The 24,804-nt window shown below is 43.3% G+C and overlaps 2 protein-coding genes across 3 annotated transcripts in view; one reads left to right on the top strand and one right to left on the bottom strand.

Moving 5' to 3' along the window:
• Positions 1-17,268, bottom strand: part of LOC116383991 (insulin-like growth factor 1 receptor) — a 40,216-nt gene extending 22,948 nt beyond the window's left edge. For both annotated transcript variants that reach the window (XM_031848228.1, XM_031848229.1), the window contains exons 1-5: positions 17,210-17,268; positions 14,459-14,509; positions 14,235-14,319; positions 11,899-12,016; positions 5,013-5,579 (exon numbers count right to left, since the gene is read on the bottom strand). In XM_031848228.1, the coding sequence (XP_031704088.1) occupies positions 5,013-5,579; positions 11,899-12,016; positions 14,235-14,319; positions 14,459-14,509; positions 17,210-17,247 (859 nt within the window). In that variant the 5' untranslated portion in view covers positions 17,248-17,268. The remainder of the gene's footprint in view (positions 1-5,012; positions 5,580-11,898; positions 12,017-14,234; positions 14,320-14,458; positions 14,510-17,209) is intronic.
• Positions 17,269-17,464: 196 nt separating this feature from the next.
• On the top strand, positions 17,465-24,760 carry ap3s2 (adaptor related protein complex 3 subunit sigma 2). The gene is made up of 6 exons (XM_031848587.1): positions 17,465-17,533; positions 18,943-19,034; positions 19,596-19,707; positions 20,560-20,631; positions 22,439-22,546; positions 23,655-24,760. The coding sequence occupies exons 1-6, from the start codon at positions 17,465-17,467 to the stop codon at positions 23,778-23,780; spliced, it is 579 nt and encodes a 192-aa protein (XP_031704447.1). The 3' UTR covers positions 23,781-24,760.
• Positions 24,761-24,804: the final 44 nt, after the last annotated feature.

Raw genomic sequence — 24,804 nt, 5'->3', positions numbered from 1 at the left:
AGATGGGACCGAGTCCACAACTCACTCACTCCCTTTCTGTTATGCGACTCTCTTCAGCTTTTTCACACACACCGCTAGACAGCTGACAGTGTGTCGCCCGCATGTCAGCTAATGCACAGTTTCACTGATGCCGCGGTGACGTAGTCAGCATTTTAATTAGAAACATAACAGCGATACTTTTTTCTGCAAAAAGTGTAATGCGATGTGCTGAGATTGGCTGGAAGAATTTATCCATGCACACTAAGGTTAAGGGGACATTGTGTCTTAAACACCACTAAGTCCCACCTGGTGCCATATTTTTTAAGGTGGATAACGATATTCATGTTTGACAGTGAAAAGGAAAAACTACAGCAATATATAGGCCAATGTTAGATCTTTAGCTTTATAGCACAAACACACAACTTTAATAGTCCCATATTTATGACATTTTTTTATTATAAAGCAGGTGTAGGCGCTATACAAACACTGACAGTATAGAAGCGCTCGGCCCGGGGAGGAACCCACACAGCCCGTCTTCACAAACCGGGCCTTTAAAACGAGCCGTCAGCATTGCGACTGTACAACATGAAGACCGTCTCACAGTTTAAAACATTCTCAATGTGTCCCACTGTATTTCAGGTTGCCGTGTCTGTGAGTGACGTCAGCTGACAACAAGTAAAACACCGGATTGCCTGGCAACGCAATTCTGTTGACACACAGAGGGGTGAATGCAGACAGACGGGATGAGGGCAATGAAGCATGTAAACGTGTTGTAGTGGAAACACAAAATACATACACAAACCCGCATATAAGCACAATATGTCTCGTTTTAATACATCTTTTGACAATGACCCCTTATATTTAGTTACCAAAAAAAATAAAAAATAGATTTGAAAAATAGATTTACAAGTGCTCACTGCTGGACAAACTATGTATTGGTGACAGCGTTTCTAAACTTGCTTAAAACATACTTATCAGCCAATGTATACATCATATAGATGAATACATGCTGTGAGCTAATATATTGACGCAGCTGTTATATACATTTCTAAAAGAAACAATGTTGATAAGTGATTAAGCTGTTGAGATTTACAGTGAACCGGAGTACCCGAGAAGGCTTTATGTCAAAACTATAAACCTGTTGCAACATTCATTGTGACCTATTGAACTTTGAGTTCGCACAGATCACTGTTTTTACCTCCAAGTTAAACTTTAAGGAGACGTTTTATGCCCTCTACCGACTCCAGCCAAAAGTTTAGCATTTTTCCAAAACAAAAATCACGTGGCAGAACCAGCCCCGACTTGCTCACCCAAAAAAAAGCTTTTTTTTTAAAGTTACATTTTAGTCATAGAAATAGTTGCTATGGTGGTGGAGGTCAGCAGGTTGCCCCGTGTACTGCTGTGTCTTTTTACCAATAGACGTCGCATGAGTCCAAAACTTTCAAACCCTACACAAAGACTTCAGAACTTTGTTGCCATACTTGCTTTGCATCTTGACTGGCACCGCCGCCGTAAACTGACTAAACACTTTGAAAATAAAAGAGCAAACACCGACACGTACAGTAAATTGATGTTGCAACAACCCCGTCGACAATCCCTCTAGTTTAATGTGTAATCCCTTCGGCCAGGGGTTAACAAAAGACCAAAAAAAAAATTCCTTCCAGTAAATCCCTGAAGACCTACTTTGTACTTTAATGATGCGCTTTCATCTCCTCAGACCAAACAAAGCACCGGAAAAACATCCCCCATGCTATTCAATGAGAGAGCGTGTGTGCGGGTTGTGTGCGTTTGAGAAAGAGAGTGAGCGTGTGAGAGTGTGTGTGCTTGTTTCCCAGCATGCACGGACATGGCTCTTCTTTAGAAGAAGCCCATGAGTTATGAACGAGACAAAACACCCAAAGCAGATTCCCAAAAAAACAAATGAGGGAAGTAAACATGGGAGAATGTAGCCCCCCCGCGACTACAAAAAAAAAACACTCCACTTTCCCAGGGAAGGAAAACAGGCTTTGAACCCTCTTTTCCTTGCAACAGTTTTATGAATGAGTTCCGGCTGAAAGAAGGCCCTTTATAGTAACTCAATGAAAACACTTTCCCCTTCCGTCATTTATTGATCCGGTGAATGACCGGGGTCTGGAAATAAATTGCCTCCAGATACAACGATGCCTCTCATGCCAGCGCAGCAGAAGGCCTGTGAGCCAGGCACACACTCAAAACAACAGATCCCAGATAAGATTACTGAAGCTTGATACGGGGCGTTATCAGCAGAGACATCAGAGTTTGGTCTTCTATTGTGTTTGCGGATACAAACAGACTTGATTCTAGCAGCATCAGGCTATAACACACCGGATTGTAAAGCTTGCGGCTGAGGGGAATGAGCACTGTTCGGTCGGCCAGCTCACCCACTCGAGCCATCGGCCATCGTCCTTTTAATGAAGCCTGGTTTTAGCACCACCAGACTCCTCCAATAAAATGGACAGTAAATAGCACAACAATGCGGCCTCTGCAGCGGTGCTTGTGTTGTTTCAGATCAATGCTGTTGAAAAAGGCAGCGGCGGCAGCAAATGATTTGCCCGTTCGCCCCAGCCGACGCTCTCCCTCAGGAACCCACCTCGGTTGGCTGCTTATGCGTCTTCGCAAAGTCGATCTCCGCTTCTTCTATTTTTAGTCCGCTCAAACCGACTGAACAAAACACGTCGACCCGTTGGGATAGGACGATGCCGACTGAGCACAAACACACCAGCCGGGCCCAAAAGTGTCTCATCTGTCCAGTTAGTCTGGGGACGAGCTGCAACCAATGAGGCCAAGTGTGGTGAAATCATTATTCATGTTCTGGGTGGGTGGGCTAGTCGGCCGTGATGGCGTTTCATAGTCTCATTTAGCCACTTGTTAGCAACCGCACTTTTTTAAGACACTTAAAAGCTTCAAACTTTTTACAAGGATTTTACAAAGATGGCCAATTCGTATTTGAAATACTTTAGACACTTTATACTTTTTTTTTTTTTTTAACAAGGCTTTTTAAAAGGCAGTAAAGTAGTCCATGAATTTGAGATATGCGTTTACAGTTTGCAGGCTCAAGCGGAGGCTCGCACCGCGGTGCCACGCAAGTATAAACTAAACTTAACTCATTTCCAGGTGTTGGGACCCCAGCACTAGTACTTGCTGTAGTGTTGCGAGTAGGCTTAGTAGCTGCAGTGGAAGGCCAAGCAGCATCACTAGTAACTGTGGTAATCTCCCTGGGAGAAGCAGTAGTAGTAGTAATGATAGTAGCTAGCAGCAGCAGCAGCAGATGGCGTAGCAGTTGAGGCCATAGTAAGAGAAACAGTAGAAGCAGCAGCTGTCGCACTAGCACTGGTAATAGAAGTATTTAAAAAACAATATCCAAATCTATTTCCTGTCCCTCACAGCCCCGGCCCTCTGAAAAACATGTTTTGGTCTAGTCTCGACAGAGTGGAGACAGAAAGATGGCCCTGTACTCTCTGAGCAGAGCTGTTACACTTCACCTCCTTACCACAGACTTGTTTATACAGACAAAATGCCTTCCTGTCAATATGTCATACTAGCATATCAGAACAGTCCGATAACCTCCTGCACAATGTAAATACACTGGAACTTTTACCTCCAAGTTCTAGTTGCGTGTAATGTTGACGATGTAGGAATTGCAGCTTATTCGAGGACACAAATGGTCACATGAGTGAGCAATTTAGATTGTGTTGTCGAAGCAACGCAGTTGCCTGGATGTCGTTGAGTTGTTGCCGCAGCGGCGGGAAAGAGGAAGATTGGGTGGCCTTCTCGCATGTGAAGACACAACCTTAGATAGGGCCTACGCTCAGTGGTGGAATGCAACTAGGTACGTTTACTCGAGTGCTGCTACTGACGTACAATTTTGAGGTATATTAATTTGATGCAACTTTTACAACATTTCTAAGGGCAATTATTGTACTTTTGTATACCAGCTGTAGTAACTAGTGGGCCATCCGGCATAATGAGTAATTCTACACGGTGTTTTTTGCTGCTTTTACAAATAGAAGAGGAGAGGTCCAGAGGTTATTGCTCCTCCACCCCGACACCCCCTCCAACATGTCTTCCTCCAACGTACTCCCCCCCCCCCCCTGGTTTCTCCCCCAGCGTGATGCCCACACTCTGCCACTCCCAGCAATTTGTGCTGGACGATGGAGACAGCGTGCGTCTATACGTGTACGCAAGCCATCCAGGACCATTCCATGTCACAAGACCGAAAACATCAACATGCTGAGTCTGCAGCAGGGCGCCAGTCACCGGGGAAACAACTCGGCCAGACAGACAGACCGCGTGTGTCGGCCACACACACACACACACACACACACACACACACACACACACACACACACACACACACACACACACACACACACACACACACACACACACACACACACACACACACACACACACGTCTGAAACGAGTCATCTGAATTAAAGAGGTCGTGTTCAAACCCATCGTGCCCTGGAGTGGTTTGATTAAACTCTAGACGCTTTGATTCGGTTTTTGTAGGCAGATCTGGATTGAACTGACATGGAACCACCACAAAACACCTGAATAACACCCGAGTATGTGAGTAAACTGAGGTTGTCATCTGACAGCAAGTAGTTGCTCACATTCAGAAAACCTCGCTCGACGTAGACATGGACCGAGAGCTAAATCGCAGACTCCACCGATACCTCCATTTAGCTCTTTTTTCATCTTTCCTCAACCTGAATAAACAGCCGAGATATATTACAGCAAAGATCTGCAAGACAAGTCGATCATGCATAGCAACACACACACACCCTCCCTGCATTCCCAAAACACAACAGCAAAAGCAGTTAAAGCGACAGGTAGCAGGCCACAGCTGCCGGTACGGAGCCGTTCATTACACTCCCAAAATCACAACCACGCAAATCAGGCCAAAGGCTCGACTGTGTGCGCAATCAATTTGCAATTCAAATCCCCGGCGAGCAATCACACGTGTTTGTTTGTGTGTGTTTTTGTGTGTGTGTGTGGCAGCCGGCGTTACCTTTCTGGCAGTAATTGGAATTCCAGCAGCGGTAGTTGTAGTTGTTGTTGAACATGGTCTTCCTGCACTGGGGGTTGTTCTCCATGATGCCCGGGCAGACGTCGCTGCACTCCTTGGACTGCTTGTTCCCGGCGATGTAATTGTTGAACTCGGCGTCCAGGATGAGCGACCAGTCGATGGAGTCCAGGTAGCAGAGCTCGGGGTTCTTCTCGATGCGGATGGCGCCGCGGGTGATGTTCCTCAGGTTGTACAGGCCGATGTCCTTCAGGCTGGTCATCTCGAAGACGACCAGCGCGTAGTTGTAGAAGAGGTTCCGCCCGCGTATGACGGCGAGGTTGGGGAAGAGCGTGCTCAGGCTGTCCAGGCCGGACACGCGGAAGAGCAGCAGGTAGTCGGTGATCATGGTCAGCTTGGGGAAGCTGAGCGAGCGGAAGACGTCCTGGTGGACGTTGTTGTTGTTCTTGTCGCCGATGAGGAGGATCTGCAGGTAGCCCTCCACCACCGTGCAGTTCTCCAGGCGCCTGAATTCGCTGATGTCATTCCCGATGTCGATGCTGGGACCGCAGACTGCAGGGGGGGGGAGACAAAAAGCAGAGTGTGAACTGGGCCGCAATCCATCAAACTCAACAGTAACGTAAACCTCATTTGCTCTATTATTATTCATTTCTTTGCTTTCATTTGAGGCTCTCCACAGGGATCAAAACAGTTTCATCATTGTGGATCAAAACAGTTTCATCATCACAATATAAAGTCTTGGCTACATCAAAAGCAAAACAATTACACAAGAACATATTCTTTCAAATGATCTGGTTATTTCATCATTTATTTACACACTCTATGCAATAGAAGGCTGTTAGACGGAGCAATTAACCAAACAATGTTCTCAAATTTCTGAACTGGTGATATTTATGAAGAGATGCTTGTTTGTGCATTTTCTAAATATTGACGCTACACTTGAGCTGTGCGGTTGTTGACACAACATGTTTGCCTGGCAGTTCTCATTCTCAATGGTTTCTTAACATGGCGTGACAATGTAAATACGCGAGTCAGGTTCTATTCAAGCTCAGGTAAACGGCGCAATCAAGTTTACATTGTTGTTGCTCTTGTGTCCACTTTGTATGACCCCGGTTTTTGGCTTCATGCCGCTCCGCTTTTGTCAAGCTTTTATAGCACAATGACATCAAAAGGCATACAAACTATTCCACTATCAAAGACATCATCCATTGAGAGAAATGTATACACTCTAGTTTGTTCAAATACAGTATATGTGACAAAACAACTTGTTGAACGAAGGATAAAATGAATCCCGACGGCGTTTCGCAAGTAAATCATGAAACAAGAGTCCACACCAGTGGTGCTTTGTGCTATAAGCCACGTCTGTCACCACGCTAAAATCTTTTTAGCTTGTTAGCATGCTAACATTCGCTTATTAGCGCAAAACCAGCTGGAGTACAGCAGAGGGGAATGTCATTAGTTTTGCAGTTTATTTTTTAGGTATATAAGAAGTGGACGTAGTCACCGTGACGTCACCTATTGGTATGCGGACGGATGTTTTTGCCTGTCGCCATTTTGGTTTTTGGCTGTCACCATCTTGGCTTTTGCAACAAAAAGTGACATGATAGGGTGCACTTAAGTACACCCAAATGCTAAATAAGACCTTTTTGGGTGGCCAACAAGTTACAATTAACTTTGATGAACAGAAAACCCGATGTGAAAGGGTTAAAGTCGCAAGACGAAGCACGGACATCTCCCAGACCGAATAACGCCGTGGTAGCAACACAAAGTGGCCACGCCCTGAAGCATACCCTGCTTTATGGTCTATTTTACTCTAAATGCGACCGTAATTCACTAACTGGACATCATGCTGTATTGAAGAAGACTTGAAACTAGTTATTGAGAACATAAACTAACCCTACATTTCAGGACGACCTATCCAGTAGTTAGAAAACCATTTCACTCAGATGTCAACCTTGTGTTTGCCATTGAGGAAAAGTCAGAGGATCACCAAAGTCCATAGGATTTATCCTCTGGGGGCCATGAATGTCCGTGAAAGATGGAAATCTATCCGATAGTTGTTTTGATATCTCAGTCTGGACTAAAGCTGTGGACCAACCAACAGACCGGCTTTACCATCCTTAGAACCACGCTGCTAACATGGTGCATTGTGGGGCCCCCTCCTGGAAATGTATCCACCTGTAGCAGTCTATGCACACACTGTGATCTAGTGAATTGATTAATTCACTGCAGAAGTGAATATGCCTAGGCTTTTGATCAAAGGACGGACAACAAAGGACAGTTGTCTGCTCTTTGATGTGTACAAATTGTAAAAACATGTATTTATGCAATTTCATGTTCAGGGTAAAATAGATTTGTTTACATTTGTTTTTAGCCACATGAGCAGTACTTTGTTATTTAGCGAGACGGCCAGGAGACTCTGATTCTATTTAGACGAAGGAATACTTTGAAGCAAAAGATGCACAAAGCAAAGAAGAAAAGGCACCGCTCTGAATCCGAACCCGCATTAGGAAAAGTTTGGTAGGGCACGTCGGTGATGATAGGTGTGAGAGTGTTTGCCTTTCCCACTTGTACTGCCACATGTGTGCTGTGCTCTAAACAATACTTGGCCTGAAGCCCCAGCAGCACCCACAGAAACATGGAGGCCATTATCGCACATCACTGTGAGGATTCAGACTTCAAAAGCTGGTGGGAAGTGAGTCATGGAAAATGAGTCACGCCGAGCAGCTCACAGGTAGTCACACTACTACGTTAATGCTGGTCTATAAAGTTTTACTGTATGAAGGTTACGCAGAGAGGTTTGGGAGAAACAATGCATGACAAGAAAACAATTCATTGCATTCTTAATTACTACATTTTTCAAATTAAACATTAGGGTTTGTGTTGCAGGTTTAATTAGTGTAAATATATATATATATTTTTTTCCTTAAGGCAAAACCTGGAGCTAGAGCAATGGGCCAACGGCTATACAAGTTCCCACAATAGATGTCACACAGCAGGGCTGTTGCGTCACTTTATAATCGAAGAAAATAAGTTGTAGGGATCCCTGCAAGGAAGAGGTATTTTTGTAGGCCAACCCTGAAATTTAGCACCAAAAAGCCAATGGGGTTTTTTTCCCCCATTGGCTTTTGGGTTATTGGTTATTTTTGGGTTATTTTAGAAAATAAGCTGTGAGAAACACAAGTTTATGATACTTACACTTTTTGTTCAACAAGATAATCTCCGCACCACTTTTATGATTTTTGAAGCGTGATTGTATTCGGCAGCAGTAAAAAGCTACGGTTAGCCCACAAACGAGCTACACCACGGTCACATGAGCGCGAGTTTACAGAACTAGGTTGTGAAAGCGGACTAGTCGCAGTGATGGCGTTTTGTAGTCTCATTTAGCCACTTGTTAGCAATTGCCTTTTTCAAGACACATAGAAAATCACGAGAGAGGAATTTACTGACTTATTTAATATCATAGAGCAAAACGTTAAAATCTCTTAAGCTTGTGTTATTAACATTATTTCAGGCATTTAGCCAAAAACCCATTCAAAAAACCCATTGACTTCGAGACAAGGGAACTAATTTTCTGGTTTTAGGACTCAATCCTGCAACATTCTTTTTTCTAAAAAAGTAGACGATCAAGTATGCTTTATGCATTCCTATTTAAGCAAAGCTGCAGTGTGTAGGATTTGGCTACATCTAGCAGTGCGGTTGCAGAGTGCAACCAACTGAAGCTTCTCCCGAGTGCCAAGCGGGTAGAACTACGGTGGCCAACGTGGATGCTCCTATCTAAAGCCAATGTTTGGTTTGTCCATTCTGGGCTACTGTAGAAATAACATGGGCTCATTCTAAGCAACTATTCTTATTTTCAGGTGATTATCTACTTAAGAAAACACACTTTTCTGCCGATAGATCCTCCTAAATGTGACACACTGGTCCTTTCAAAGAGCAGAACGACAAGTTAAACGGTACCGTTCAAACTGATGTGAAGACCAGGAAAGGTCTCAATGCAGAATACTATAAAACTGTATTGCTGATACCAGAATCTGTAGTTCCCCAAAGCATATGTGCTGTTTCTTCAGAAACTACACTGTTACTGAAGTCGAATAATGTTTAATTTCCAAAAGAACACTCTGAACCTTTCTGCTGACAATGAACATGTTTTCCTAAACCTCTTAACGCGGTTTGAAGCACATGACATATCAAGGTATTGAAAACCGATCTATAAACTTAACAGCTATACACACCTATCACTATATTATATTCGATTTTAGCTTTAACAATCAGTAATAATTTATTACTGGATCAGAACACAAGATATACAGTAGTTAGTACACTTTCAAATTAAAACTTCTTACAGTCAGCGCTACATTTTAGCCCTGGTTTGCTTAGAGATCTGAAAACCCAAAGGGCAAAGACAAAGTGGCATCCTTACATTATATTACCCATATCACCCAGTTCAATGCCACCTCAAACATCTGCCGCTTTGCTCCAACCAGTACGCTTTCAAGAACATATATGTAAACGCCTACAGCGGCGACAAAAAAAAGGGCAAAAAGACGCAGATGTCTTCACTGAAAAAATACAAAAGAAAGTTGGGCCTGTTTGTGCAAAAAAAAGAAAAAGCATATTTCACCACAACTATACCCAGTGTTCAAACTTTCCTACGGTCGACCTCTTTCAAACCTCGCTTGTGACATGAGTTTCAGAGCTGTGGCTTGTGCCAAAGCTCGGCTCAAATGTGATAAAGCCGTATTGCCTTTCTTTGCATTCGGCATTTTAATCGGGGATAATTCGGTTCTCGCACAAAAAACAGAGAGCTGTCGGCATTTTCGACCAAAACTGCTGAGAGCCTTGAGTCTTCTTCAGCCTCTGGTGAGCTGTTATGAAATGCCTCTGGTGTGATTCAAGGCAGGCAGGCAGTGTGCTGGTATGTCCTTTATGTCTCCCTCTATAATCTACTTGTCAGTGCACACTGTCAGCAGCCTCCAGCGAGCTGCATACCTGTTAATACAATCCCAAACACCCGGGCCTGTGAGACGACGATGCGCCGACTGGCGGCATTACGTCACCGCAGCCGGGACACTTTCACCCTCCGTGGCCGGGTGACGCTGGCCAACTCCAGTCTTTCATGAGACACTGCTCCTAGACCATGCTCGTGACGACACCAAACAGAATACCGCTGGCAGGTGTAGCCTCCTCTCACACTGACACATTTCTAAACAGCTGAGTACACAGGCCTATCTCTGCAGCTTTCGATGAGCCTCCAGATCACATATTTGCTTTTGATAACCGGTTTGTTTTTTTTCTCCCCCAACTGGCTGCAGCACCGAGACAATCAGAGGAAATCCAGGAGAAGTCCAATAAGGCCGAAAAAATAGGAAGCAATTCGCCCCTCTGAGCTGGCGCTTCATACACTGCCACTAGCATTGAGGGGGGGGTAAATACAGAAATACATTTCCACATGAGAGGCAAGGTGAGAAGAAAAAGAAATCCCTCTTGACGGATAAAACTTGCTTGGTTCCTCTGAAAAAGGCCTCGTCTGCAGCAACGGAGCTGACCCTGGTTTACCCGAACCCTTTAGTCCCAGCTGATACAGCAAACCAGCGGGAATGCTTGAGAGTTTGGCCACACAAGGAACCGTTAGACACACACACGCACACCAGTAAAGTAGAGTTTGGGAGATCCACTGGGGGGGGGGGGGGGGGGGGGAGACAGTAAACCCCATGACACACAGTTCACAAGCTCCTCACTCTTTCCAATCAACAGAACTTAGTCTGTTTTGTGTGCGAGTGTGAATAGGCTTGTTCTATTTTAAAACCCAGACCCTGGTTCAACCCCCCCTTAACATTCACCCCTCCCCGACATGTCACGATGACTGGGATGAATCAGGGAAGCCTAGTTTATGGTTTAACTGGAAACATGGGAAAACAATTCTGATTTGTTGGATTTGAGGGTTTACATGCTGAGAAGAAGTTGTGAGCTACAATAAAAGACCACCTCAAAGTTTCAGTCAAAGAAGCACTGAAGGTCTACTTCAACGGATTATTGCGTAACTCAAATCTCTGACCTCAGCCTTGTGGTTAACATCATTTGGCTGATGGGAGGATGTGGCAGCAGCATGGTATTAATGAGAATATTTCCACGGTCAAGGTGTCCCCGAGTTGGTTTAGTAAAGTAGAGTAAAAGACTGGGAGTATTAAGTTATTAGTATTACATTAAAACCCCTTTTGGAAAGAACACCTACACACAAAATAATGCCAAAAACTGACAGTGTATATATATATATATATATATATATATATAAATAAAACTTGACTAACTATCTCCGTTGGCTGAGTCATAGTAATGTATTTACCAACACACTTACACTGACTCATTTTCTGTGGAGTTTCAAAAACCAAGTTACAATATTACAACCAGACTTCCTACAGTCAATATCACAGAATAACTACACGTCTTTGTACATGTATTAAAATGCTTTTTTCCACTACAATCAAATTATAGTTACATGCGCATATAGTGTTATACTACGTAAACACAAACTGCTCCTGCAGTAGACTTAATGCAAATTAAAATCTCTCATTAACCCATAGTCGCATCACTACATTGTGATGTAAAGCATTATATATTATATATTTACAGTACTCATCTTTCTAAATTTGTTTCGCCATGAATGCCGAAATGTAATATATTGTACAGAAAACATTGCTGTCTCTGTTTACAATGTTGTACTATAAATACGGTGTATAAAGTAAAGCATGTTTTTTTTTTTTTTTTTTTCTGTAACGAAAGCTAACCTTACTTCCCCATATTTGAGCAGCAACGGGGCATGGAAAGAGCAATGTGTGTGTGTGTGTGTGTGTGTAGTAGCATTACTTACTCTCTGCGGTGGCGGGCCGGAGGCAGGACGACAGACCCAGTATCAGACCCCAAAACAAGGTCACGCGGCTCCTTTCCGTTCGAGACCTCATTCCTGGATGAGTAGATCCTTCCAAATCCTGCAAATAAATATGTTGATGGGGAGGAAACGTGGGCAAAACCTGCTCAGAATTATTAAAAAGCTTCTTATTTAAAAAATTCTCCAGCCAGTACCTTTGAGCAGTTAGCCGGCTAAAGGAGCTAATAGCTACTACCAACAGGCTAGCGGGATAGCCTCCTCGCGTCTCCTAACGGGTAGTCCAAAATCACAGATGTATTCCTCTGACTAGAAAATACGTATTTATAGTTCAGTTTTTATTCCCGCCCAAAACAACACCGCACTGATGTGTACAGTGAAGCCAATGCAGTTAAACGGGTGGCGGGGATTCCTCTGTAATCCGCATCTCCACGCTCTATATCTGGAGGAAAACCGTTCAACGTCCCGCTGCTAGAGGATTCCTCGGGAGGCAGAAAACGAGTCAAACCCGCCTCCCCTAAAATTGTGATGGAAAGAGACCGTCTATGGCGTACAGTAACATCTTACATTGATGCGCCAGCCTCCTTGTGTGAACGACACGACGCTTCTTTCGAAGTATCCAGGATACAATCTAGTTTCAGACCGCAGCCTCCTTCTTCTCCTCCTCCTCCTCCTCCTCCTCCTCCTCAGCCGCTCATCATGCACACACGCACCGCGTTGTTGTGGTCGGAGTAATTCACCTTCATATCAGCGGAAAAATTGATCATTTGACTTTACTACTCCTGCTCGGGTCAGGCACTGTGGCTATATAATGCCCTCCGTCGATAGATAGCTGCGTGGGTAGCGTCCTGAGACAGATTCATGTACAGGTACATACACAGTCTCCTTCGACCAGTCTGCAGTCTGTCGTGTTCGCTGTAAACACGGCGCCCTGCGCAGAGATCGTTTCTGTTGCTAAAGATGAATCACTCCTTCCAGTCTGTGGAGGTGGGCGTCGCTCTTACTGCAGTTTGGCGACAATAGGAGCGCAGTTACCATAGTGACTGGTCTGGTACTCACAAGAAGTCAGTTTTATCTTTGTGTCTTTCACCGATATTAATATAAATATTAACTAGAGGAAGCCACATGTCATTGCTTTTCATTATCATTTGCACATTTTCACAAGGACCACTTCACTACACCAACTTTCCTTGTACATTCACACCAGACAACGAGGCGGTTTTTATAATGTAGACTGTTATTAATCTACGAGTAGCCAACACATTTTCAATTCGCCGAATGCGTTAATTTTCGCGCTGCTTCTTAAAAGTCCACCTCGGCGTAACAGATCGAAAGAATTGCACAGAGTGAGACTTCCGACTTTACCCTCCCCTCTCTGGTCGCCGCCGTAGCGACTCCGTTAACGACGCGGAGCAAAGGAAATCCGGGATGCTGATCCAGGATCGGGGTTGTTTTGCTGCTCACAAAACACGCAGCAGCGGAGGGCTGCCTATACAAAGATCGTGTCTGTCTGCGCCACCTGTAATTACTCTCTTAATTCCACGCAGTCACAGCTGTGTCTTTATATCTGCGGTGTTATAAGCCTGTCATGCATCGCCTCTACGTGCAAATATCACTCGCGTCTTGGTATTCACATATTGCTTTTGAGTGCGTGTGTTATATCTGTCTTATTGTTACACAGACATTACAATAATATGTGGTATTGGTTGTTTTTACATTATGATATTACATTATAGTATTTAACTTTGTTTAATGGACTAGAATATAAATCATATTATATTCTAATTTACTATCAAAAAATTGCGTTGATCTTAAGCCCCACGCCTTATTATACCACAACATTCATCACGTAGTCTTGTCTTTTGGAGCTTGCTTGGTAGCAGCTCATGCAAAAACATTCGGCGCTGGGTTTCCCCTGAAAAGACACCAAAATGCTGCCATCTTGAGGGGAGTGGACACAACTGCAAGCTTCAAATCTGCAGTCAAATAAGAGGGAGGGGTAAAAGCTCTAATTTGCTGAAGCAAACTATGAAAATATGAATGTATTCTTTCTTGAAGGCATGGTTTAAACTATGAATTATTTTTGTCTTTGCGCATGTTGTTATCATGGGAGGTCACGGTGGCTATAGATCCAACAACCCTGACAGTGCTGAGCCATAGAGCTAAACAGGGATTTCAACTGTTAACCTTGGCCTTGCTATTGAGCGCCAAAAACATCCACAAAACTGAGAGGCAAAATAATACCATACTGTAGCCTTGTAAGCTAAATATAAAGGGAGACAGTTGCCTCAGTCGTTTGTCAGGAATTTAAAACAACTCACCTCATCACACTTCGTTTGAGACACGGACAGGTACGGTTGCAAGGCTATTCTGAGGTCCGAGGCCACGGGCCAGCAGCTTACGGTGCTGTGGGAGAAGCAGACGGTAAACAAAAAACGCTGACAGAAGAACCCCTTACAGTTTTGATTATCCCCGTAAATACAGGCCGCTTTCATCACTTCACAGAGCAGGAGCACAGAGGCATTATTCGAACGCCGCACATTACCTCAGCTCTGGCAGACAGCACTCGGCATCCGTCACAATCCAACAATTAGCACTGAATGGAGGGAGACAAAAAGAAATGCACATTAAAACTGAAGTGAATATCGGTGGCCACCCAAGAGTCCAGCATTCAGTGAGTCAGCCTCTAACAAGTGCTCACTGTACCAACATGACCTCCCTGTGCCAGAGAATTTTGTGCCTGTCCACTTGCATTTGTTAAGTCCCCATTAAAGTCCCCATGAAGGCAGCCGGCGGGCCCACCTACCTCGACTGTCCCGGTGGAGTCCATTCTCGCACTGCACTCATGTGGAAATAAGCCTGTTTACCACCAACGGGTCACACATGCTAATGAGCGTCTGTTTGTTTTCCACCGTGCTCATGAAGGAGGAAGGGAATTTAGAGGGGAAATAATAGATGATATGCAGACAACAGCCCGGGTGGCTTCGCTGCACTAATGATGAAAAACGTACAACAGAGAATTAATGGATATGAAATCAGAACAGGAAATGCGGTCTGATGGTTTGATGTCGCTGGGTTCTGATCACGCAGAAATGCTGAGTGTCAGCTGGCCTGGTTTGGAAGCAGTGGGGCAGTTGTGGTTCAAGAATCCCCAAGGTGGACTGACAGTAGACCCAAAGACCCAATAAGCTTTGCCACAGGAACCCCCATCTGATAGGTAAGGTAGGATAAAATGTAGAATTAGATACTTGTCTAGACCATAAACTGTAGATCCTATACTGATGACACAGCAATTATCAGAAGTCCTTTTGTATCTTCTCCCCTTTTGCTAGTGCAGTGTCTGTTGAAAACATGTCTGTTCAAAACGGGCCGAATGCTTGGCCTGTGGTGACGCTTTCTTAAGAACCGCTCATCCAAACAGTGTCACACTCAACACTGAGCAGTACACCTTGCAGATGACACTATACCGTCATCGGCCGGATTACGAACAACAATTAGAGTTCAGAAATCGACAATCTTACAGAGTGGTGCTCAGAGAACCACCTACTGCTCAACGTCAGTAAAACCAAGGAACTGGAAGGCGCACACCCCTGTCTATATCAATGGAGCTGAGGTGGAGCAAGTTCACAGCTTTAAGTTCTTTTGTTAATCAGACTCACAAACAACCTGACATGGTCCTCCCAGATCTCCATCCTGGTGAAGAAAGCTCATATCAAGCTGTATTTCTTAAGGAAACTTAAGAAGGCAGAAGTCCTGTGCCAAGTTCTTGTCAACTTGTACAGAGGAGCAATAGAAAGCATCCTGAATGGAAACATTACAAACTGGCATGGGGTGTGCATGGCCCAGGACAGGAGGGCTCTACAGCGGGTAATTGAGATGCCCAGAACATCATTGGTACCTACTGAGCATCGGTGATATTGGTGACAAGGGGTGCCTGCGAAGAGGTGAAAGGTAATTAAAAGATAAAACCCAACTCAGCCACAACCTGTTCACCCTGCTTCCGCCTTTAGTTTTACTATTGTTGTTAGTTTTAATTTAAATAGTTTGCCAATATGCAGCACACACATGAATGCACATGAACACAATGGTGTCCATTTTAAACACGGCAGAAGCTAAGGTCCCAGGACATTCATCTTAAGGCCTATTAACTCCTGCTAAGATGAAAGTAAGACATTTAACTTCTAATAGGACGAGCTCAGGTGTTACCGATTACATTAACGATGGTTCTCTTCCATTCAAATGGCCCAGCGGGCAATGACCCAGCATGCTGCATACACACTGTAAAAATGAAGCAGATACATTGCATTCTGCCAGTGTTCATTTTATCTTTTATGCCATGTGCGTTTCCTGCTGTTTTCACAAGTCCTCTCATACTCATCAAAGTGCCTTCATTGAAAAAGGCCCCTTGCCTTTTGATGCATGACGACCTTTCAAATGATGCTTTGTTGCACAGGGGGGTCACCATCGATTTAAAATAAATTCAAGCATTTGGGAGGCAGCAGTTAGTAATGCAGTTCAGGAAAAATTTGCTCAAGACTTATCGCCATTGTTCCTTGATTGATTTTGGAATCTTTTGCTTTTTACAATGCACGCTGTTGCTTTCGATCAGATTCTGCCGACTGCTGTTGGTCACGACACACAAAGGTACAGCTAGTGTGACATCACGGCTTTGAGATTTCAAGGCAGCGAGGAGACAAAGGTACAAAGGGTCCAGTAATTAGCGTGGTGCCTCAGTTGCTGGTGCATTAGTAACAAAGAGTGCGAAATGATGTAATGTGGCGGTAGGAAGTCTCAGAACTCCTGATGGCACATGGGAAACACAGAGGAAGAGGAACAGTGTAAACCCTCAACAGTGCACACACTGAATGGGGAAAAAAAATATTAAATAAAATGAGCATCAATAAACTGCTATACCACAGGGCTCCTGTATTAGATTCAATGGTGTCTACGTCTAAAGATGTGTCTTACCAATGTGTTTTGAGAAGTAGTTGACACACAAGGAACAATTCTACAAATGTTTATGAGAAACAGGAACACACAGTACATTTCATATCCTGCGTGCTGATATTTCGAGTGAATTAGAGCCACAAAGTATACTGTAAATCCAGTCATCTTCACATTTACCCAGCACAAATGTATCCAACACATTGTGTCTGAACTATTATTATTTCTGACTGATTGATCACCGTAGATTGTGTCCACTGTCCAAGTTTTAGCCTGATCCTGGGATATGTTATTAACATGGCAAATTAGAAACTTGGTTCTTCACATCCCTGTTAACATGGTTCCCACATACCCAGGTGTCTGATCATCTGGGTGCTGTCGTGTCTTCATTTCTCGCTCTCAGCGCTCTTCCTGCCCGGAACAAAGAGTTGGAGGTGTTCGTCAGAGGTCGACTGCTGAATGTGGAGACGCAACCGGATGTAACCAACTAGCTCATCCGGCAGCCGAGAGAGCTTTTAGCATCCTAGCTAACGTAATCTAAACAGCAAAGACCGTAACATTTTAATAATAACGCTATATTGTCATTTGACAACACAAAAGAACAGACATGATTAAATCCATCCTGATATTTAACAACCACGGAAAGCCGCGGCTGATCAGATTCTATCAGTATTTTGTAAGTATTTGTGGGGGTCGCAGTTCAAAACATTAGCATCGTTCTGTTGCTGTGTTTACTCATTGAGCGTTGTATGACCTTTTGTCAGCTAGTGCACAATCCCCATCACAAATGTTTAAGATCTCGTTATATATATATATATATATATATATATATATATATATATATATATATATATATATATACACATATATATATATATATATATATATATACACATATATATATAAATGTGTATGTGGTCAGATTGTTTGTCATTAACCAATTTACAACTTATAAATAACGTTAGCGGATGCTAGCTTGCAATGGTGTAGAGGAGCAAACCGCAAAGCTAAACTAGCCATTTTTTCAGTCAGTTCCTCTTATTCAGGCAAACATCTCTCTTTGTAACATATTTAACTATGTATACCTCCCTAAGCAGCATTAAACAGTTGGAATTTAGCCGTATTAAGATAAAACACAAGTAACTTGTATGCTTTGTACAAATACATTATTACTACGTACTGTACTTATTGGCTTAGTTAGCTAGTAATCACAGACTTTGGATCATTCACCACCTGTCTTTTTACGCTTTTAGCTTATAACTGCAGGTAAAAGGTGGCCCATGTCACCTTAATAACTCCTCCTCTCCAGTAACTGTTGCTTCGGTAGATACTGTTACATTACACTCAGATAATTGTGAGTGGTTTAGAAAGATTAATAATTAAATTGCATTATTCCCAAATTCCCATGCTAATTGATCAATCAATTAACGGAGAAAACGATCAGCAGATTAATCCATAATTGAAATACGATACAAAATAGTTAAAAAGTAGCTCCACTTCAACTACATCAGTAAAATCCGACTTTTATATAATGCATGTGTAATAATGATCTCATGATAATATATAATCACAGAGGTCATTTGTCTGCATTGAGTACTTTTACTTTTAATACTGCAATACATTTTCCTAGTTATACTTACATTCTTTTACATAAATAACATTTTCAATGCAGGACATTTACTTTAGTTGTTACAGTGTGATCTTAGTACTTTTACTTCAGTAAAGGATCTGAATACTTCCTCCACCACTGTCCACAAGTGACCAGATCATGTGGTTATCAAGGCTCTTATCTTAAACATCAACCGTTGCAATGATATGATACTATACTTGTGCCTATTATCTGTGAGTGGGAATTTACGAATGCACTGAAGTCTTATCAGTTTGATCAAATTACATTTTTGTGGAGAGTTTTGTGTAAAATACTTTCATTTGGTACGACAAGATAGTACTATATCAGACAAGTAAAAATGAAACATCACTCAAAACAATGGCGGGTGCCTGTAGAGTGAATTTATTAACCAAACACAGACTACATTTCCCAGAATGGTTGTCACTTAACAGACTGTGCAACATGTTTTCCTGCAGGCGGAAGAGATGCAGCAGCAGATCATTCGGGAGACTTTCCATCTGGTATCCAAAAGAGACGACAACGTCTGCAACTTCTTGGAGGGTGGAAGGCGAGTATTGCTGTCTTTTTGGCGACCATTCCGTACGAAAAATTGTGCTTTGACAAGGGAATAACCGAGCTTGTGTTTCTACTACGTGTGCATCTAAAAAGACTGTCACTGTGTGTTTTATGGTGGTGATGGATGCACGAATTACAGACAAGCTGCTGCGACTGAACTCTGTTTTTTTTCACTTTGAGACTAAAACACATGACATGTTGACAAAACTCCATGACTCATAAAGTGACTTCATGACTCACTTTATACTCATGACTATAAACCCTGGGCCACCTGTGTGGACTTTGTCAGTCTGGTTTGATGTCACTTGGCAGCAAAGACGAGCAGCTGATCAGCAGCTGACTGCAGCTGCAGTAGCGTGACTTTATCCAATAGATGGAGGCAAAACTCACAAAAGTGGACTTCTCTCATCAACTCATTTACACACTGAACCCTGAATGTGAGTTTTATAGCAAACACTTATTTGTTTCATTCCCCGCTGTCACCTTTACTCACAGCACAAAGCTAGAATTTTCTTGTAAGGTTGCCTTTTTTTTTTTGGTAATCTTCTTGCAGTCTCATCGGTGGCTCCGACTACAAGCTCATCTACCGGCACTACGCGACCCTCTACTTTGTCTTCTGCGTGGACTCGTCTGAGAGTGAGCTCGGCATCCTGGACCTGATCCAGGTCAGCTTCTACTCTGCTTCCAGACATATTCGTTACAATGTGTGGTTTCCGAAGGTGGAACAAAGACTCTTCTGCCTCGCTCCCCCGAGCTGCTTAACAAGCTCCTTTCCATTACATTATGCTGCATCTGATTCATTTTGGGAATCGAACCCGTTGCCTCCTCCCTGGTTGTTTTTAATGCTGGTGGATCTGAGAAATGAAACTTAACTCTGTTGCTGATCTCAATGGAAAATCTCCGTGGATGAGACGGTAACGAATAATAAAGATGTCTTTATTGCACACTCGTAACAATTAGTGCCCTAAAAGTTAAGCAATGCCACCGACCTGCTCAGTCCGCCCACTGAACGCTGACATCAGATATTTATCAGCGGCAAATCAGCGTCATCGTCAATAAAGGGGAATAACAGAGATACAAAACAAGCCACAATTACACAGAGAGTCTGCCTGAACCTCATTGCCTTAACCAACACAAAACCCGACAAAAGTAGGAGTAGTTTCAATAAATAACCTGCAATTTATTAATGTTGTCTTCGATATTGGTTTTATTTGCGAAATCAGTCGCCATTTCTGTCGTTTTTTTTAAATGTTCAGAATGAAACATAACCACTGGCTTCCTGCAGTTACCAGTTACCTGCAGTACCAGCACCATCTTTACTTCACTTTTCTTATTAAGCAGATCTATAAGAACTCTGCTAATTAACGATAATCTCCGATTCTTTTTAAACCCTCAAATATAATCAAAATCTCTACTAACCATATAAACCATTTCTCTGTACTATAACAACATTTGAAGTTTATTTGAGAAGTGAGACGATTGACCGTCCAGAGCTGCTTCTTCTTCTTGATTCATAGGTGTTTGTGGAGACGCTGGATAAATGCTTTGAAAACGTCTGCGAGCTGGACCTCATATTCCACATGGACAAGGTGAGTGGGGGTCGAGGCTCGGAAGCAGAGCAGACTCTGCGATAATAGAAAGTATGACAAGAAAGTTATTTTGCTGACTGGCAGCCGCAGGAGGGCGGTGACTCAGTCACTAGAGTGACCAGTCAGTCGAGGCTTGAGGGTCAACTTCTACATGGGAAACATCTTCTTTGCTACGGTTATTATTTGTTTTGTGTAAAAATGAAGCTCAACACCTATAAATACACTAACTGCAGAGTGCAGATACACGAATATGCCGAGAGTGCGTCTCCTCTCTTCTCTGACTGCAGCTGGGAGTGCTGCGCGAGGCTGCTGTGAGAGTACCCGCCTGTGAGTGCTTTGGGGCACCCGCTGCTCGATCATGACAGTGCAGAACGTACGTGCTTTCACGTCAGAGTCAAAACACCAGAAAAAGTGGCTAGATTTGTCGCTAGTAGCTTTTGACAAAAAAAATCGCCAAGGGGGTTCGGAAAGTCACCAGTTTTTTTTTTTAATGGGAAAAAAATGATAATACATGTAGTGTATTTATAAAAATTATTAAATTATAAAATAGCTATAACTTTGTGATTCTGTCTAAGCCAGCAGAGGAGGCCTTGCTGGCCTGCCGGCCCACCACTGGGTTTACTGTATGTGTACCAAGTCTGCAGTGGCGGTTTGTTATAAATGGTTTTGTTTTTCATATTCAGCAAACAGTTCAGATGAGGGGAGCTTGTGTGCGAGCTGTGAGGGGAGACGTGACTCCCCCCCCCCCCCCGAGGTATCGTGCAGTGCAGTTGTGTGTGTGACTTCTCCATGCAGCCAGCTGCTTTTTAGAAACAGCCAGCTGCTGTAATTGATCCACTTCCTTTCGGTGTATGGGCCAAGAATGTTTTTTATTAATACAGTAAATCAAACTGTGCTTATTGAAGGAGCTCTGAAATGCCTCCTTTGCTCGACAGTTTGTCTTGAGAGCTGCATTTCTTTGTAGGAGACTAATAGAGCACATCTCTATACGGCCATCTTGATTGAATTTGCCCAGTAGGAAATTGATGTCATGTGGTGCTGTGGGGGTTTGGCTGGAGGAATGTTCCCAACATAGAATTGGGAAATAGGGGTTTGGCTGGAGGAATGTTCCCAACATAGAATTGGGAAATACTTCCACTGGAGATTAAAATGTTTTGCTTTCATTAGGCTTTCCTGCCTGGACAACACCGCCATGCTTTGATTTGTAAAACTCTGATTTTGGACTTATGCAGATTGACAAATTACAGATCGAGGCTGTTTTTAATTTCCTTTCCTCGTGTCATTTCATGCAGCTGTAACTGCTTTTTTTGCCAGGGGAAAAATAGGAATATAGCTTTATGGAATATTATACCTTGCTGATTACAAAGGCATGATTGCTCTATTTTAACATCCTTAAATTGAAAGCAGTTGTGCATCAGAAGACAGTCTCATGTTCCCCCGAAATACTTTCTGCCCACAGGAATTCACGACTCGAGAGTGAAAATTGAAACTGCTATTGAGCCACGAGAGCGACGTTTTAGAGAGGATTGAACACTCCAACATTAGTTTTTTGCCTCTCTCGTCCCGTTCTGTATCATTTGGTGTAAGGAAACACAAATGAGCTGAGGACTGTTAGGGTGCGGGATTGTGAAATGCCGAACATCACACCCGTTTAAACCCGGGTTTAACCCACAGCGCCTGGCTGTGGGTTTTCAATGTTGTATTCTGCTGCATTTCACAATGTGCTCTGGATGCCGAGTCCCAGCCGGCACGCAAAGAGACCTGTTCCAATGATGTGTGCTAACTGCTGTGACGTGTCCGTCCGCAGGTCCATTACATCTTGCAGGAGGTGGTGATGGGAGGCATGGTGCTGGAGACCAACATGAATGAGATCGTAGCCCAGGTGGAACTGCAGAACCGCATGGAGAAGTCCGAGGTCAGTCCGTCAGCCACGTTAAAGGACCATGCCAGTGTCTTGACATTAAACATCACCGTCTTTATTAGCCTGGTAGCAGACCTCTGAATCGCCGCCCACATCTCGGATGTGGCCAGCGATCCAAACAGGTCTGATGTTGCTGTTGATATTGTTGAAACAACTGACCAATCAGAGCTTAGCAGGCCTCGTAGCTAGGAATGTGCTTCCCAGAGCTAGCTAGCGAGCTACATTCATGAAAAATACAGACGAGCATTAATGAGACTGATCCAGCTTACAGAAATAACAAATGATTAAAGGAGTACTCCACCTTTTCAATTGTAGTCTTCAGCCCCAACCAAAGCGGACTCAAGTGACATCACTTGAGGCTATTTATCAGACTTTGTGTAGCTTAAGACAGATATGCAGCAGTATTCCCCAAGACCTGGAAACAGACTTTGGTGTGTATAATCAACACATTTCTTTGATCGTTGGGAAAACTGTTGAGCTAACTTTCCTTTTATCGACCGCTACAACCAGGAGAGGGTTAGCTTAGCTTAGCATAAAGACGGGGCTTAACAGCCTGCGGGACTCCGTCCAAAGGTAACAGAATCTGCCTACCAGCACTTCTACAGCTCCCTAATTTACACGTATCAAATAGTATCAAATAATAGTTAAATCTGTACAAAAACTGAACTGGGTCTGGACTACCGTAATTCTTGGCAAGAAAGCGAATAAACATATTTCCGAAATGTAGAACTGTTCCTTTTAAGTTTGCAGTTCAGCAGCCAGCCCTGAAGTCTCACATCTGTGAATTTGCTTGTAAGTACTGATAAGGAGAGATTTCCATAACGGTTCCTCAACCACATCATAAACAGTGTTGGCGACATGACCTCTCAGGCATACTTTAAAAATGTTTGTCAGTTAAGTATGTTCAATATGTTGTAAGTAGACTAAAAGATGCAAAAAATATTAGTTCAGTATGGTTGTTTTTTCCTACTTTCATAAAATGCTGACAGTAGTCATACAGGAGTTTTTTTGCCATAGAAAAAACAAACATATGCCAACAATTATAAAGATACTGTAATCACACCCAGATTCCACTCCGCTTTCCCATGTCTTGTTTTGGCAGGGAGGTCTGTCGGCGGCCCCCGCTCGCGCCGTCTCTGCCGTGAAGAACATGAACCTGCCCGAGATTCCCCGCAACATCAACATCGGAGACATCAATATCAAAGTGCCGAGCCTCTCCCCGTTCTGAACGGCCATCCCCGCTGAACTCCGCAGGGCTGATGTACTACTGATGCAGCTCCCCTCCACCCAGTTCTGTTGTTACTAGAGAGTAAAAAACAGTTTTACATGTGTATCATGGGACCACAGCAGCTTATTCTCTCCCCTCATTCTTATCTTTTCACATGAACTGGCGACGAGCAGTGGATTCTTTTCGAGTTCTGCTGTACACAAGTTACAGATTAACGCCCGTTGACGGATTTGCATAATAATGTAAAGTTTGATTCTATAAAGCATCAAGAGGAATTTTAATATGTATGTATTTCCTGCTATTCTCTCTGTCTATGTGTTATTTTGTATTTCTCCAGTTGATTTCCTACTCCCGCCAAAAGAAAGACTGCGTTGGCCCGGTGCCTATTTTGTTGCACAACTCGTCCAAATGTCTGACATCCATCAGCGGTCATTGCGCCCGCGGATTGAAAACGTTCCCCTCTGTCTGGATCAAGCTTTGTTGGACTCACCATAATAAGATCTTTTTTGGCTTCAGTGTTGGCTTATAATTACTAAAACACATCGTTATCTCCTCTGTGTGTGTGTGTGTGTGTGTGTGTTCATCCGGACTGGGATTAGACTCCTCTGCTTGGCTCTTGTCTCAACTTGTTTTCCTTTCTCTGTAATATATTGTGTTCCCGATGTCCTCGTAATTTGCGAATGACATTATGGCTCTCCAGGGTGCAGATCGTGCTCAGTGCGGCAAATGTAAATGCTGTCTAGTTCTAGCCAAGTTCCAATGTGCTGCAATAGGATCTTGCCAATAACTGTTCAGAGAGGCAACAGGCTAACTTTGCCCCGTTGTGGATCGTTAAGTGTTTGTATAACGTGTGTTTGTATCTTTGTTGGCTGGTCATTTTGTGATCACGTTCTTTCAAGCCATGCCTCCGATAAAGTTTCACTGTTACGTCCTATCAAAGACATTTCTCGCCGTTGTAAATTAAATAAATGAAAATACATTCCCCCATGGCTGTGCTTTGCTCATTCAAGGTGGAGTTTTTTTT

This window comes from Anarrhichthys ocellatus, unplaced genomic scaffold (assembly GCF_004355925.1).
Source record: "Anarrhichthys ocellatus isolate YVR2014 unplaced genomic scaffold, GSC_Weel_1.0 scaffold8, whole genome shotgun sequence".
Classification (NCBI taxonomy): domain Eukaryota; kingdom Metazoa; phylum Chordata; class Actinopteri; order Perciformes; family Anarhichadidae; genus Anarrhichthys; species Anarrhichthys ocellatus.
The sequence above is the reverse complement of the archived record's forward strand: the minus strand, read 5'-3'. Positions and strand labels throughout refer to the sequence as shown.

Excerpts from the sequence above, each read along its gene's own strand:
- ap3s2 (XM_031848587.1), top strand. The coding sequence starts at position 17,465 with ATGATTAAATCCATCCTGATATTTAACAACCACGGAAAGCCGCGGCTG. Across the intron at positions 19,708-20,559 it reads GCATCCTGGACCTGATCCAG|GTGTTTGTGGAGACGCTGGA; the intron begins GTCAGCTTCTAC and ends CTTGATTCATAG. Across the intron at positions 22,547-23,654 it reads ACCGCATGGAGAAGTCCGAG|GGAGGTCTGTCGGCGGCCCC; the intron begins GTCAGTCCGTCA and ends TTGTTTTGGCAG.